General features: G+C 36.5%; 1 protein-coding gene across 1 annotated transcript in view; it reads left to right on the top strand.

Annotated features, from left to right (window-relative positions):
- Positions 1–10,784, top strand: part of KCNC4_1 (Potassium voltage-gated channel sub C member 4) — an 85,487-nt gene extending 74,703 nt beyond the window's left edge. Inside the window, exons 6-8 of the mRNA XM_035731092.2 lie at positions 8,883–9,629; positions 9,665–9,738; positions 9,787–10,784. Coding sequence (XP_035588515.1) covers positions 8,883–9,580 — 698 coding nt within the window. The 3' untranslated portion in view covers positions 9,581–9,629; positions 9,665–9,738; positions 9,787–10,784. The remainder of the gene's footprint in view (positions 1–8,882; positions 9,630–9,664; positions 9,739–9,786) is intronic.
- Positions 10,785–18,556: the final 7,772 nt, after the last annotated feature.

The following is an 18,556-nucleotide window of genomic DNA, read 5'->3' on the forward strand; positions in this document are numbered from 1 at the left end:
TAAGACTTAGAAGTTCGGTGTCCGACCCTTGACAAGGTTATAGATACGTATTACTGCGGAGGCCCATATAAGGACTTATGAGTTGCCCAGTTCTTCATAGTTTATAATGGAACTATAACTGAAGTTGATCGTTGACGAATGCTATCTATCATTTAAATCAGTCTTTAAAAAGAAAGTCTTCATAAAGGATTAATGAATTGAATTTGTTTTGACATGGTTACATGAGTCTTAACTACCTTCACTTTCACTAGTGTTGTGTTGTGTTACCATTCCAAGATCTCAACATTTTCCCAGTTGAATGTATGTATCATTCTCTTAAAAACCTCTCACTTCATATCACTTGTTACTTGAAACTAAGGAAAATAAAACGTTGAACAGTTGTTGACTAACATTTAAAAGATCACGATATTCATCATGGAATGTATCGTTATAAAAAGAGTGAAAAGTAAAAATATATTGATCGTTAAAAGAAAATTACGTAATATTATTGATTATTATAATTTTGGTTACATGTCATGGCATTTATCTAAAACATTTGTTATGTGAGATGTTGGAGAAGATTTGTAGCTCAGATGGATGATTTCGGTTGAGTTTTGTTCTCTGAGCTGGATGGTTTGGTCGTGTTCCAGCTCATCCTTTTTGAAGATGACGAAAGTGTCGTCTACATAGCGAATCCAAATTCTTGGCCTGATCACTGGTAGTATCGCGGCTTCTAGTCTTTGCATCACTGCCTCTGCGATCAGTCCTGATATTGGTGATCCCATTGGTGTCCCTTTCGTTTGTTCGTGGATTTTGTTGTTGAATTGAAAGTATGTTGTTAGGCATAAATCGATGAGTTCCAGTAGACTTTGAATTTGAAGCTTCGTGTATTTAGTGAGATTCGTGTCGTTGTTGAGCAGCAGGGATATAGTTTCTTTTGACCAAACCATCCAGTTCAGAGAACAAAACTCCATCAAAAACATTTGTTATATCACGATGTGAATAATAAATGGTAAGTTTTGGGATCCATTTATGGACTAATGCTATACGTATATTTTTATTGTATAATTGTTAAGTGACTAAACTATTCATATTCATGTTCCTATTATCATAAGCTTTATTTTGACCTATGAACTGTTATTATACGATTTTCCATTTTGAATTGTACCCAGTCAGTCAGTTACTACCTCTCATATTCACAGCCACTTTTGGTCAAATCTTATAGAGTTGTTGTTTCCCATTTTATGCTACGATGTGGTCTGTCTGGTTGGTATATGAACCTTACTTACTTACTTACGCCTGTTACTCCTCGTGAAGGAGCATAGGCCACTCACCAGCATTCTCCATCCAACCCTGTCCTGGGCAATCCTATCCAGCTCCGTCCAGTTGTAATTCATCCTTTTCATATCTGCTTCTACTATCCGACGCAATGTGTTCTTTGGCCTTCCTCTTTTTCGCTTCCCTTCAGGGTTCCAAGTTAGGGCTTGCCTCGTGATGCAGTTTGATGATTTGCGTAATGTATGTCCTATCCATTTCCATCGTCTTTTCCTAATTTCTTCTTCAGCTGGAAGTTGGTTTGTTCTCTCCCACAGAAGGCTATTGCTGATGGTATCCGGCCAGTGGATGTTGAGTATCTTGCGTAGACAACTATTTATAAATACTTGTACCTTCTTGATGATGGTTGGAGTAGTTCTCCAAGTTTCAGCTCCATACGGTAGAACTGCCTTGACGTTCGTATTGAAGATTCTCACTTTGATATTGGTTGAAAGTTGTTTTGAGTTACATATGTTCTTCAATTGTAGGAATGCGACCCTTGCTTTGCCGATCCTCGCCTATACGTCTGCATCTGAACCTCCTTGTTCATCGATGATGCTTCCCAGGTATGTGAAGGACTCCACATCTTCCAGAGTTTCGCCATCAAGAGTGATTGGATTGCTGTTCTCCGCCTTGAATTTGAGGACCTTGGTTTTCCCCTTGTGTATGCTGAGGCCTACTGATGCAGAGACTGCTGCTACACTGGCCGTCTTCATCTGCATCTGTTCGTGTGTACGTGATAGGAGGGCTAGGTCATCTGCGAATTCCAAATCGTCTAATTGATTCTGAGCTGTCCATTGTATTCCGTGTTTTTCGTCAGATGTCGAGGTCTTCATAATCCAGTCGACCACCAGAAGAAAGAGGAAGGGAGAGAGTAAACAGCCTTGTCTGACTCCAGTCCTTACTTCGAATGCATCTGTCAGCTGTCCTCCATGCACGACTTTGCACTGTAGTCCGTCGTATGAGTTCCGGATAATGTTGACAATCTTCTCAGGAACTCCGTAGTGTCGAAGAAGTTTCCATAATGTCCTCCTATCTACACTGTCGAATGCCTTTTCATAATCAATGAAGTTGATGTATAGTGATGAGTTCCACTCAACTGATTGTTCGACGATGATCCGTAGTGTTGCAATTTGGTCTGTGCACGACCGATCCTTACGGAATCCAGCTTGTTGATCTCGAAGTTTGGCGTCTACTGCATCCTTCATCCGGTTAAGCAACACTCTGTTGAAGACTTTCCTTGGTATTGACAGTAGTGTTATACCTCTGTAGTTTTCACATTTGCTCAGATCTCCTTTCTTTGGAATCTTGACGAGGTGTCCTTCTTTCCAGTCCATCGGCACTTGTTCCTCCTCCCAAATCTTTTTGAATAGAAGGTGAAGCATGTTTGTAGTTACTTCGATGTCTGATTTCAGTGCTTCAGCTGGTATGTTGTCGGGTCCTGCTGATTTCCCGTTCTTGATTTGTCTGACGGCCATTCTAATTTCTTCCTTCGTTGGTGGGTTGACATCTATAGGAAGATCTGTGTGTGCTGCTTCGATGTCCGGTGGATTCATTGGAGCCGGCCTACTCAGGAGTTCCTCGAAGTATTCTACCCATCTGTTTCGCTGTTGTTGAATTTCGGTGATTGGCTTGCCTTCTTTGTCTTTGACCGGCCTCTCTGGTTTACTGTATTTTCCTGATAGTTTCTTCGTTGTATCGTGAAGCTGTTTCATATTTCCTTCTCTAGCAGCTTTTTCTGCCGTCGTTGCTAGTTCTTCCACGTATTTCTTCTTGTCGGCTCTAATGCTCCTCTTCACTTGTTTGTTTGCTTCTATGTATTCAGCTTGTGCTTGGACTTTCTCTGTTCGTGTTCGGCTGTTGTTAATTGCTGCCTTCTTGTTCTTCCTTTCTTTGATCTTGTCCAGTGTTTCTGTAGAGATCCATTCCTTATGCTGGTGTTTCTTTAGGCCCAGAACCTCTTGACACGTTGAAGTTAATGCTTCCTTGATGCCTTTCCAGTTGTCCTCCATAGTAGTTTCTTCTTCATTCAGTAGATCTTGTAAGGCTTGAAACCTGTTGTTGAGAGCTATCTTAAATTCATTGAGTTTGTCAGTATCTCGAAGGAAGGCTGTATCGAACGTTTGTAGTGCTGTTTGTCCACTTGTCCAGTTCTTTTTCAGCTTCAGTTTTAAATTGGCTACAACCAGGTGGTGATCTGAAGCTACGTCAGCACCTCTCCTGGTTCTCACATCTTCCATTGTCCTTCGGAATTTTTTGTTGATGCAAATATGATCTATTTGGTTCTCTGTAGTGTAGTCCGGTGAGATCCATGTAGCCTTGTGTATACGTTTGTGTGGAAATATTGTGCCTCCTATGACTAATTTGTTGAATGCACATGGATTTGCAAATCTTTCTCCATTTTCGTTCCTCTCTCCCAGTCCATGTCGTCCCATAATATCTTCATATCCAGTGTTGTCTATTCCGACCTTGGCATTTAGATCTCCCATCAGAATAGTTAGGTCGTTTCTTCGGCATTTCTCAATGATTGACTGCAGCCGCTCGTAGAACTGATCTTTAATGTCGTCGTTGCTATCATTGGTGGGTGCATAACATTGGATAATATTCATTAAGATCCCCTCCTTCTTTGTTTTGAATGATGCTTTGAAGATTCTGGATCCGTGAGACTCCCATCCTACAAGTGCATTTCGTGCTACTTTGGACAGTATAAGGGCGACTCCCTGAGTGTGTGGAGCATTTTCCTCTTCGTGACCGGAGTATAGCAGCATCTCTCCCGTAGCTAGCCTTTTCTGTCCAGCTTGGGTCCAGTGGGTTTCGCTGATTCCCAGTACTGCTAAGTTGTATCTCCTCATTTCCATTGCTATTTGACTGGCCTTCCCGGTTTCCCACATTGTTCGAACGTTCCATGTACCTATAAAAATTTTTGCTCTAGTTGTTAGAAGGGGCATCGGCCTCGTGGCTTCCGAAGGAACTCGGCTTTCACCATGAAGCGTCATAATTCTTCTAACTGAAGACCTTCTAACTCCCAGGGCAGAGTTTAAATGGTTTGGATTATTTTTTCTGGTAAGCGTTTTTTAGCGAGTTAGTTTTCTACGGGATGGGGACGCTAACCCCATGCCCAACCCTCCTCCTTTATCCGGGCTTGGGACCGGCAGTAACCCTGTCAGAGCTACAGGCGGAGTTGGTATATGAACCTAGTATGTTTGAAATGTAATGATTCTTATTGCATAGGCTGCTATTGATGTTCTGCACTGAATAGGCAGGGCTAGGAAGGAAGCAGGACCGATAAGGACTGTGGACTGCTCGTACGTGTTTATGCGTCATTGATCCAGTCGATAAATCACTGTTCTCTAATTGGCGTTATCATCATGTTATACATCAACAGGGCACACAGGGCATAAGTTATAACAAATTAATAAGAATGAGCATAATTTTATTGAAGAAAATTTTCTTATTAATGATTTCATTTCATGAGACTAAACAATCATCTATTATGTTGTGTGTTTTAGGCCAGTTTAATATGATGTGACTTATTCACCAATCGGAATACGTCTTATACAATCTTAGTAATGTGTTAAAGCAATGATGTTCGACTGGTATGAGCAGCCTAATGTCCTTATTGATCCCTTATTGTATTGTATCTTTCTATTGTTATTTGGGACTGCAATTGGTCAGTCTCATGTTGGCATATGTGCATCCCATGTGGATTGCTTCTATATAGTCTTAAGTTACAAGCTTTTTCAGACTTGTCACCTAGATGTACCTGCATCTCGTAGTTGATGTTCACTCCGGGACTCGAACCCAGTACTGTTCGCTTCAAACACCATCTCGTTATCCACTTAGGTACTGAGTCCTGAGTGAACATCAACTCTGAGATGCAGGTACATCCAGCGAACGAGTCCCAAATACGACGAAACGTGCGTTCTGGATTCCACTACTATCCACTATCCACTATCCATCTTTGCTTAGATATTTCAGTTTTAGAAAAAAACGTTTAACGATTGGCCTAGCAAAGTCAATAAGTAGTATAGTGGCACTTCGATGGATTGAACTGACGACTGAGCTTTACCACAATTACAATGAAGCTGAAAATGTAGACAAATATATTTCAAATCAATAATTTAAAAATGTCACGTCTATAATGAAATAAATAAAGATTTTTTTTACAATTCCGGTTAATACTTGTTAAGGGGGTAACAAAAACGCTTCTACCATTCATTTACTATTCTTCTGTTTAAACTACAATAATAATAATCTTGACTATATTACACAACAGCAATTTCTTTTTTATTGACTTCCATTATGGGTAACTTCTGTCAACTATAAATGGACTAATGCTATGCATATATTCTCATGGTATAACTATTCAGTAATTAGATTATACATATTCATATTCATCTTATTATAAGCTTCATCTCGACCTATAGACTATTATGATATGATTGACTGTTCTTAAATTATACTCAGTTTATTGATTACAGTCTCATCACAATCACTCCCATGGCCACTTTTTGACTTGATCTTGTATAAAAGTTATTTGTTATTTGATGATGAGATGCGGTGTATTCGTCTGGTATATAAACCGAGTATGTTTTGAAATAAATGAGTCACATAATGGAAGCTGTTATTGACGTTCTGGATTTAACTGAACGGGGTCTAGGCAAACAATAAGGGATCAATAAAGATATTAGGCTGCTCATACCAGTCGAACATCACTGGTTTAACACAGTATTAAGATTGTATAAGTCATATCCTGACTGGCGAATAAATCTGCTAGGTTTGAAGCGGTTACGAGTTCACTTAGACTGCAAAAAGGAACAAAGACTCGTGACCAAAGACCAATAAACTAGCTATTCTATTGCGCCCTAGTCCAGCTAACCAGAGAGAGAAGTCGAAATCCAAACGGGGAACTATATTCCACAAAAAGCCAGAAGCATGAGCGAGCGATAAAAACAGACACAAATCAAAACGTATATATACAGCACAAAACCATCCTTGGGAAGCGTTACAAAACTGAATACTAAAAGACACAAAGGACTAATAGCATTTAAGATTCTCACAAATGGGAAATATGCCATGAAGGTGAAAATGAGCGCTTTTAGCGCGAAAACAAAGAAATTCAATTTTTCAAAATAAAATTACAATATTGGGTCCTTTTCCAAATAGGTTCTGGGGATCTAACGTCCCCAACAAAGTCACATGATAACTAAATGGCCTTCAAATCATAACAGCCATAGCGGCTATGAAATCTTCAATATTGGACTATTCATCTTAAACTTACTTACTTACTTACGCCTGTTACTCCTCGTGAAGGAGCATAGGGCGCTCACCAGCATTCTCCATCCAACCCTGTCCTAGGCGCAATCCATTCCAGCTCCTTCCAGTTGTTATCCATTCTTTTCATGTCTGCTTCTATTTACCGACGTAATGTGTTCTTTTAACTTCCTCTTTTCCACTTCCCTTCATGATTCCAAGTTAGCACTTGCCTCGTGATGCAGCTTGATGATTTGCGTGATATATATCCTATCCGCCACATCCAACGACTTTTCCTAATTTCCTCCTAAGATGGAAGCTGGTTTGTTGTCTTCCACAGAAGGCTATTGCTGACGGTATCCAGCCAATGGATGTTGAGTATTTTGCGTAGACAACTATTTATAAATACTTGTATCTTCTTGATGATGGTTATAGTAGTTCTCCAAGTTTCAGCTCAATATAGTAGAACTGCCTTGACGTTCATATTAAAGATTCTCACTTTGTTATTGGTTGAAAGTTGTTTGGAGTATTCATCTTAAACTATTTCACATTATTAGAATCGTTCAATGAATAAATTTCTTATTGTTTATTCATTTCTTTATTTGACAACTTTTTTTTATTATAGAATTTCTATACTACTCAAAAAAAAATCATTTCAGACAATTTTCACCTTGTATATTATTGATTCCATATGATTTTTATTTAATGAGATTTACAAATAGTTTCTAGGTTGGTTAGTTGCTTGGTCGGTTGGTTTTGGGGTGGGTGGTTGATTGTAATCTTTTTATTCTTTCTTAAATGATTTCAAAGAAAATATTCAAAAGATTGCGGAATAATGTAGTTTTTTTGTAATATACATAGTATAATATAAATGTATGTTAAAGCGGAAACGGTTAGACAAAAGTACATATATATATAACTTGTCATAATTCTCAACAGAACATTGTGTATTAATACAACTTGTACAACTGGTTGTCATTTGTTTTCCGTCTTATTTTCTTCTTTTTTTGTAACTATGACTTTGCTTTTTGTTGTTCTTGTTGTTGTTGAGGATGCTGTGTGAATGTTAAATTTCATTATTGTGAGTTGACCTACTCAATGTGCATTTACGAATTCATCTGCTCCTGTAGAGATAGTTATATTAGCCGTACTACCAGGCAACTTAACCAACGAATGAGTGAACATCTACCAGTATGGTTTATGAGTTGCTTACTTACTTATGCCTGTTACTCCAAGTGAAGGAGTATAGGTCGTCGACCATCATTCTCCATCCAAAACTGTACCCAGTAATCCTTTCCAGTTACTTCTAGCTGTTTTTCATCCTTTTCATATCTGCTTCTATTTATCGACAACATGTGTTCTTTGAACTTCCTATTTTCCACTTACCTTCAGGATTACAAGTTAGCACATGCCTCATGATGCAGTTTGGTGATTTTCGTAATGCATGTTCTATCTACCACATCCAACGTCTTTTCCTAACTTTCTCTTTAGGTGGAAGCTGGTTTGTTCTCTTCCACAGAAGGCTGTTGCTGATGGTAGATGAATTTTCGATAATGTTCTCCTATCTACACTTTTGAACGCATTTTCACGAATGATAAAGCTGATTGTTCGACGATGATCCGTAGTGTCACAATTTGGTCTGCGCACGACCGGTCCTTACGGAAACCAGCTTGTTGATCTCGAAGTTGGGCGTCTGCTCTATCCTTCATCCGGTTCAGCAACATTCTGTTGAGGACTTTCCCTGGTTCTGACAGTAGTTTGATGCCTCTGTAGTTTTCATATCTTCTCAGGTCTCCTTTCTTTGAAATCTTGATGAGGTATCCTTCCGTATCTAACCTTTGTTGTCCAGCTTTGATCAAATGGGTTTTGCTGATTCCCAGTACTTCCAATTTGTATCTCCTCAGTTCCATTGCTATTTGACTGATCTTTCCGGTTTCCCGAATTTTCCGAATGTTCCATATGCCTATAAAAATCTTTGATCTGGTTGTTAGAAGAGGCATCAGCCTCCTGACTTCTAAAGGGACTCAGCTTTCACCATGGGGCGTCATAGTTCTTCTAAATGAAAGCCTTCTAACTCCCAGGGCAGAGTTTAAATGATTTGAGTTATTTTTTTCTGGTTAGCGTTTTTTAGCGAGTTAGTTTTCTACGGGATGGGTTCGCTGACCCCATGCTCAACCCTCCTCCTTTACCCGGGCTTGTGACCGACAGTAACTCTGGAAGAGATACAGGCGGAGTTCATGATTAGAGTAAAGCCTGATTACGATCTAAATGAAAACAATATTGTTCGTTTACATGTATTATTCTAATTTATTTATTTATTTATTCCTAACATTTAGATAATTCATCTAATGAACAAACCATTCTTAAACCATTAATACCAAGACGTGAAGAAATTCCATTATTACCTAGAGACAATTTATCACAATATCAAGCATCTATGAATTGGCCAAAATCATCTATTATTAAAGAAACATCAACTGGATTCATTTCACAAACATCATTAGAAACAAATTGTTTATTAATAAATAATGAAGAAAAAGATCGAGTCGCATTAAAACAATCTAATAAACATCAATTATTTGATAATATAATTGGTAATACAAATATAGTCAATCGTATAGAAGATGAAAATAGTTATAATAATACTGGAGATATTAAAAAGGATATTAAAAATCAATATTTACCAATATCTGATGTTTGTCCCAATACTTTGATCGATAAAAATTATAAACTATCAAAGAATACTACTAACAATAATATCAGTAGTAAAACGAATAATGATGAAATTGCTTATTCAGAAAATATTAAATTATCATATATAAATTATAAGACACCATGTTTTTCATTTGATGAACATAATAATATAGAAGGAGAGAATTATTTACCATCCGATAATAGTTTAAATCAATTAGAAGAATTATTAACATTACGTAATAATAATAATCAATATGAAATTACACCACCACGTTTATCATGTGTATCTGGGGATAAATTAGAAATGAAATTCATTACGGGTTCAAATGCACCAATATAATTTCTATTGTAGGGTATGGATATACGTTTGTATATATATATACGGATTGGTATAATTATACTACTTATTAATGAAAAGCCATAGAATTGTGTTCAGTCAAATATTTTGATTCATTTTTGTTGAATATTCAAGTGTATTTTGTAACCAAGCAACAATAGGTAATTCATTGTTATTATTATTATTATTATGTAATACATCCTTGTTAGGAATGACTGGATGAAACGATTGAAGAGATTCATTTATTAGATGCTTATTTACAACAACAACAACAACATTAACAGCAACAAAAATGACAGAAAGGAAACCCATTTGAACAGTGATTTAACTTATTCTATCGTCTATAAAACTATGATGTAATTATATCAAGTAATGTTTTGTAATGTATTCAATGAGTAATGGAAAAACAAAACAATGTATATTTTAATCAATACTTTATATCACATTATTATTCATTAAAGTTGAAAAAATGAGCATAAAAGAGGTTTTGTGGATATTTTAGTAATTTATTTAATAGTTAAGATCTTGATTCAATTGAAGTTAGATCACTATGGAGAACCTGAAAGTACTAGATGACCGTTTTGTCTCAGTGTTAGACTCCTTAGTGTTGTGCATACGCAAACCCACTTCGTGAAATTCTAACAGAGGATCTATCAGTGTTGTGCGTGAACGCTTCAACTCTAACCAGCCGGCATCCATGGGTGTTAATGTCTAACTTCAACCAATCCACAATTGTCATCAGTGAGTTACTATCTGACAACAGACGAGGTCGAACTCCACTAGTGACTGCTTCTCACTAGAACTTTAGGAAATACCTCTTAAATCCAGTCACTAGTAGGCATATGTTGATTAATGTCAAAACGTGAATGGTTAGTTCAGTCGCTTCAGTTTTTCACATAAAATATGAAGTACTCAAATGAAACAGTTTTGTTTTCATCTTTTGCTAAAATGTAATTCAAAAAGAGTATTGTTATAACTTATGAACCTGTGTGCTCTGTTTATTGTATAACACAACGATACCCTCAATCAGAGAGCAGCGAATTATTGATCAAACTAGTGACGCATAAAACACGTGCCAGCAGCTTAGAGTCCTGATTGGTCCTGTTTTCGGCCTAATCCAGCCAGTTGAGTCCAGAACGTCAGTCTCAGTCTCTGCAATATGAATCATTTATTTCAAATATACTGGGTTTATATACAAATCAAACAGACCACAACGTACCAATAAAATATGAAACAACATTTGTACAAAATTTGACCAAATGTGACTGTGAATATGGGAGGTAATAACTAGTAGACAGGGCATAATGCAAGAATGGTAAAATGTATAATAATGGTTCATGGGTCAAAATAAAGCTTATATTAAGCGAAATATGAATAGTTTAATAACATAACAATTATACGATAAAATTATACCCATAGAGTTGGTCCATAAATGGATCCCAAAAATTACCATTCATTATGCTTATCGAGATATAACAAGTGTTTCTTCAGAAAGTGGGGTTTCACTATTCTAAATGAAACCAAACTTATTCGTTTGCTTAAATATCAATATTTGAAAAAGCACTGGGAAGATTTGAATTTCACAGATGACTTAGCCCTACTATCCCATACACACGAACAAATGTAGCTGGAGACAATAAGTGTAACAGCAGCTTCTGGATCAGTAGACCTCAGTATATACAAACGAAAAAGCAATATCTTCAAATACAACACGGAGAACATCAATCAAGCCAAACACACTTGATGGGGAAACTCCGAAATAAGTGGAAACGTCCACGTATATGAAATGGTCAGCATAATCGATGAAAAAAGAGGATCAGATGTAGACGTAAAGGCGAGGATTGGTAAAACAAGGGCTGTATTCTTACAATTGAAGAACGTATGGGACTCAAATCAACTGTGAACCAATATCAAAGTCAGAATTTTCAAAACGAAACCCAAGACAGTCCTACTATACAGAGCTGAAACGTGGAGAACTAATACAACAATCATCAAGAAGGTACAGGTATTTATAAATAGCTTTCTAAGCAAAATACTCAACATCCATTGGCTGGATATCATCAGCAACAACCAACTCCGTGAGAGAACAAACCAGCTTCCATCTTAAGAGGAAATTAGGAAAAGTTGTTGGAAGTGTTGGATAGGATATACATTATGCAAATCATCAAACTGCATCATGAGGCATGTGCTAACTTGTAATCCTGAAGGTAAGTGGAAAAGACGAATTTCAAGGAACACATTACGTCGGTAAATAGAAGCAGATATGAAAAGGATGAATAACAACTAGGAAGAGCTGAAAAAGATTGTCCAGGACAGGGTTGGATGAAGAATGGTGGTGGTCGGCCTACGTTCCTTCACGTGGAATAATAGGCGTAAGTATTACAGGAGTTAATGTTTGAGTGACGAACTCTTGGAGTTCTGGTGAGAAGCCATTATCTGTGGAGTCCAATCATATAGGGGATGTGTGATAGTTCTCCGATACATGTGGTAGGAGATGATTGCGTATTATCTCAAACTAATTGAAGTTAAAGATGCAAAGAACTATATACCAGCTTAGTGGTCTATAGGTCCAGCGCTCATTGCAGAACCTGAAGGTTTTTGTATTCGATTCCTGGCTGTGGGATTTTAAATGGTCACTGATGAGTCCTATTCTAAGGAATCAGTCATCCAGTGCTTCCTGGTTCTTAATGCGGTCTAACTAAAAACAGATCGTGATTACAACTGTGAAATTAATTGTTTGTAAGTTTATAACTTCGATATTGAAAGTAGTTGGAGACAACCAATAATAGTAATGAAACTAAAGAGTTGGATGTTTGTTATTCTAAATGCGTTAAATCGAATATCAAGAGCAAGTGTAGTAAGCGCAACTCATAAGATTGTTCGTTGGTAACATGTAGTGGAACGTTTTGTCAAGTTTTCAACAATTGTCGGATACAGTGAAAAGTTTCAGTACATCTAAAGCATAGCTTAAGCAGAACACTTGGAAGTTAGTTGAGAAGATAGTTCAGATTGCAAAACACATAGGAAGATTAAAATGAACGAATGAAGGCTGTGCATAGGTATTATGTAAATAGTTTGTAACTTCTCGCGAACAAGATGCATACGTTCTGCCTGTTGTCACCTTTTACACAAGTCCTTACATTGCACGATCATAATAAAAATACTTTGAGTATTTCTTACATCATGGACAGATTTTAGTTAGACAACTATTGAAATCCAGAGAATATTGGAAAGCCGCTTCATCCTAGCATGGGACTCTTGAACAGTTGACACTCATGAGTGTGAAGATGACACAGGTATATGGAGTTTGACAACGCTTTACCCAGTAACACACCTACTATGAATCGTACCCACCAAGTGAAATCAAAAGACAGAAGCGAGGAAGTTCAAAGATATATTTGATAGGCTATCAATATATTGAGAATCGACTGATCTAGATTGGCTAGCGATTTCAGGGGTTAATGAGCACGGCGTTTCCACTCGTGATCTGGTGCAGATGCATGACTGAGCGCCTTCGGCGAGGTGAGTCCATTAAAACTAATATGGTCAACATCCAATATCGAAGACTTACAAAGCTATTTATTTTAAGGATTTATTTACCGTTACAAGTGTATGACCTTTGTTGTGACGTGTAAACGCTTAATCACTAGACTATTGAGTCAGTATCAAATTTTGTTTATATCTAACTTCAACCAGTTTACACTGTCACCCTACCATCTTTCATTCTTTGAGATGTAAACCAAAAGAAGTGAAATAATGATTAAGTTTTTCATTTTGATTGAATATGAGCACGTGAACAAATATTGAGATGATTTAGCCAACTAAGATAAAGTAACTATCTAGAATTCTAGATATCTTAATAATTCTCCACCCTGTATCACTTTATAACGGAAATAATGGTTGTATCTGGGGGAAACTGATACTTGAGATAAGAAAATACTGATCTATACAAGAGATAAGAAAAAAGTTAAAAAGTGATTCCAGATAAAGATTTTACTAACCCTTCAACAACAACAACAACAACAACAACAATAATAATAAAAAACAACAAGAAAAACGACTACTTTAACCAAAATACACTAATTTATGGACAATTGATGATTGGATAATGGGCGCTAGTTAATAATGTAATATTGGACATTAGATATACTGAATGAAGTTATTATTTCCCATTTTAATCCTGTCTGAAATGTACATGTATGTTATAACGCTTAGATTTACTTCATCTAGACAAATAGGACGTTAATTTACTTCCTTACGGCTGTTACTCCTCAAGGAGGAGCATAGGCCGCTCACCAGCATTCTCCACCCAACCCTCTACTGGGCAATCCTTCTCAGTTATTTCCAGTTTTTATTCATTCTTTTCATATCTGCTTCTATTTACCGACGTAATTTGCTATTTGACCCTCCACTTTTCCACTTCCCTTCATGATTCCAAGTTAGCACATGCCTCATGATGTAGTTTGATGATTTCCTTAATGTATGTCCTATCCGCCACATCCAACGACTCTTCCTAACTTTCTTTTCAGTCGGAAGCTGGTTTTTTCTCTTCCACAGAAGGCTATTGCTGACGGTATCCAGCCAATGGATGTTGAGTATCTTGCGTAGACAACTATTTATAAATACTTGTATATGTTTGATGATGGTTGTGGTAGTCCTCCAAGTTTCAGCTCCCGTAGAAAACTAACTCGCTAAAAAAACGTTAATTTAACATAAACGAATATCTACACTAGATACCCTTCCAGTGTCTATTCTACAGGAATTCAACACAATTCAGATCAAGAACACTTGATTAGTCTGACTAGAACGTAAATATATTTCCAAACCAAAAGTCGATAACAATCACAGTAATGATAAGGATAAAAGAATAGATAACTCATCTAGTACCTATTAGACTATCTAGTAGTTTGATTGAGCAAACAACTAATCATTATCATCCTTATCCACATATCAAAGTGTGAATCGAATTATCTGTACTAGCAAAACAAATAAACATAGTTTAAACCATTAAAACAGACAACGTGACAATCAACAAAATAAGATTATGTAAAGCATGAAATAAGTCTGAATATTATGTTATTCATAAGTAAACATGAATAGTGGCTAGCAGTAGAATCAAGGACACGCGTTTCATCCTATTTGAAACTTGTTACCTGGATATACCTGCATCCCAGAGTTGATGTTCACTCCAGAACACGAACCCAGTGCCCTCCGTTTGAAACGTCATCACGTTATCCACTTAGCTTCTGTGTGTACAGCTAGCGAGTCCCATATAAGACGAAACGCGTATCCTAGATTTATCAGCACATTCAGGAACACACAACTGATTTGGATATTCAAGTATTTAATGATATTTATTCTTAAAGAATAATAAAATCTACCAGTCACATTATGAAATTTTTAAGATATTTTTCCTAAATGTTTTTTTTTTCATAAGACCAACTAGTTCTTCTGCTTCCTTCCTGCATTTTCGTACTTCAAGTTAACTACTTACCTACGCCTGTTGCCTTTCAGGAATGAGCATAGGCCACCCACAACCATTTTCTATCTGAACTTGTCCTGGGCAATTCTTTCCCGTTCTTTCCAGTTACTGACCATCCTCTTCATATCTGCTTACAATTCCCAACACAGCGAGTTCTTAAAGATTCCTCTTTTATGTTTCCTTTCAAGATTCCAAGTTAGCGCTTGACCCGTTATGCAGTTTGGTGTTTCCTCAATTTATGTCTTATCTACCACGTCCAGCGTCTTCTAATTTCCTCATCAGATGGAAACTGATTTGCTCTTACCGACAGTAGGTTATTGCTGATAGCATCCGATCAACGGATACTGAGTATCTTGAGTAGACAAGTGTTTATAAATAGTTGTACATGTTTGATGATGAATGTGGTAGTTCTCCACGTTTCAGTTACGTACAGTAGGACTGTCTTGACGTTCGTAATGAAGATTCTGACTTTGATATTGGTTAAAAAAGTTATTCTCAGTTCATATATATAACGTGACCTGATTATTCACGTAACTAATGCACAAACGATACTTTGATACTCACTGGAATTTTCAAGAAGGTATGCTATTTTTTAATAACAGATGATGAAATGAATAATGTACACCTCTGTGTTCTGCCAGTCCTAATACATATGGTTTTATTCTACGGTGATTACCGAAAACCGAATCATAGATATCATGATTCAATAGTCAAATTAAGCTGTGAGTATGAAGAATTTTTATTCAAAACTTTATATTTTGTTGGGAAAGGTTAAGCGCTCTAGCATTTATCATACGATGTAGCCTTGAGACCAATTCCTCCTTAGTTCAATGACATAGGGAAAATCAAACGTGGATATTGTTATGAACCGAAATGATAAAGAAATTTATCTAAAGTTTTCAAAATGTTTTTGAAGTGGTTAGCCATCTCGTGTTGTACGAAAAAACTTTATTTTAGAATTACAAATTAGTTGTCCCATGAGCAATCATCTCCACTACAATAAGTGAAATTTATTTTACTTTTGAATAACCACACTATTTACAATTTGATAGTAGTTTAATTGTTAGAGAACATTAATTGGGCTAACAAAATGACCATTCTGAGAGGCCCAAAAAGACGTTGAACACTGATACCAATAAACTATAGACAAATTCATCATAACTCTGAAAAAGTAAATCATCACATCTCAGTACAAATAAGAGAAACTCAACTGATCACAATGGAAATAGAGTCATGATATTTCTTTGCTTAAGTCTCTATATGATATACAAATAGTTGAATTTATTTTTCGAGTAACGATAATCATTGTATATATCAGTAACAACTAGCTTATACTGAACAGCAATATGGTCTCTTCGAAAAACGGTCATCAGAATATTTCAACTGTTGTAAAGTCACAAATCTTAACTTCAACCAACATTTCATTGTTCAAAATAGCTAAAGGACATATGAATTTACTTAATAAACAGTAACTATGCCACACACACACACACACAAAAACATCTTGACAATTAAAACAATTAAATTAATCTCTATGGTTAATCACAGGTAAAATATGCATGGATCTTTGTAATCTAAATGTTATAATAAGTAGTAACCAATTAGATGAAAAAAGTCATTCATACATTCATGATTGAAACAAGATAGATGTAACTATATCATCGATTGTTTATTGTAAAATAGTTTGTTGTAAACATCTTCATTCAACTATCTGAAGAATAAATATCATATAAAAACAGTAAAACTAAAATGAAAGCTAAAAAATGTTCACAAACCCCCCTCCCTATATTAGTAATAACCATGTGCTCGCTAGTGATTAGCTTCAAAATGAAACTCCTAGAGTTCTGGTGAGAAGCCGTTACCAGTGGAGTTTAATCATATCGAGGATGTGAGGTATTTATTCACTCCAGGTAATTGTAAATGGTTGCGCATTATCATGTACTAAAGTTTAATATGTACACTGTTCAGTGCCAATACAGTCGTCTGGATGTTACACGTTTACTCGCCTGTCCGTAGGTTTTTTAATCGATTCACACCTGTGAGGTCCCAGTTAATCACTACTGAAGAGTCCCATACTAGGATGAGACGCCCACCTAATGTTTCTAGGTCTTCAATGTTTCTCTAATTAAGATCAGTTCATGACTTTAACTGTGAATACAAATACCATTAGTTCAAAAATCTCAAACCATGACGTGTTTAGGTATCAGTTAAGTTGTCAAAACACAGTTAAAGTATGTACATACTTTCCATAATTGTGCAGGATTTAAATTAGAACACCTACTACAAAAAAAAATAACAGCCCCTTGCTTTAACAATCAGAAATTTCACTGACTAACAGGATTAAATCAGATTGAACATTCCACTGCAAGCCACTATCAAACTTTGCTCAAGAAATCAAGTAACCTAATGGCAGTGTAGAGAAAAAAGATTCGAATACGGTAAGTCAAATTATTGTTCCATGCAAAATTACTCAATGCCCTTATAAAATATGGAACTCATACATTAAATACATCATTTGCATATTTTCCTTCAGTTGTCATTTACATACTCTACCACACTTCCAATCCTGTTGTCATTTCGATTCCTGAAAGTACTGGATGACTGTTTTGTCCCATTGTGGGACTCCTCAGCAGTGTGCATATACAAACCCACCTCGCGAAATTCAAACAGAGGATCTATCAGTCTCGTGCGTGAACGCTTAAACTCTATACCACTGAACCAGCCGGCATCCATGGGTGTTATTGTTTAACTTCAACCTATCCATGATTGTCTTCAGTGAGTTACTATCTGACAACAGACCAGGTTGAACTCCACTGGTCACTGTTTCTCACTAGAACTCCAGGCTCAGTGGTATAGTGGTTCGAATCTGGGTTCGAATCTCGCGAGGCTGGGCCGTGGATGCACACTTCTCAGAAGTCTCACAAGTCGACGAAACGGCCGTCCATAGCGGTCTAGCTTCAATTGACTCATGATTTCAATCATTGAAATGACCATAATATCCACAAGAAAAATCCTTGTGATAATCTTCTCTGTTAAAGATCTTCCTCATAACTATATTGTTCAAAGAGAAAAATAATCACACCTGATGATAAACTATTTCGGCTAGACTCTAATTTATGGACGAACCAATCAGGTATAAGATAATAGATCTAAGATTTTGGCACAAAATTCACTCATCCAATTGGCTAAACAGAGTATTTGCATTATGGTTCATATCAGCTCATGATGAAACCCCTTCTAAATCTAATTCCCAACACAGTTTTATTACCTTCATTTGTTCCTGGTTATTAAGTGAACACTCTCAAGGTCACTGTAACTACACTCAAAGGTCGTCCATAACTCAATGAAAATTATACTTATTAAACATGATTAATTTAATTGGTTATCAATTTATCACGCCCAAGGTCAATAATAATAACCAATCGAACTATAAAGATAATTATATTTATCCTTTATAATTCTAATATTCTTATTTCAAAAGTTTTATACCATAGTAA

The sequence above is a fragment of the Schistosoma haematobium genome, chromosome 1 (assembly GCF_000699445.3).
Source record: "Schistosoma haematobium chromosome 1, whole genome shotgun sequence".
NCBI classification, from domain to species: Eukaryota; Metazoa; Platyhelminthes; class Trematoda; order Strigeidida; family Schistosomatidae; genus Schistosoma; species Schistosoma haematobium.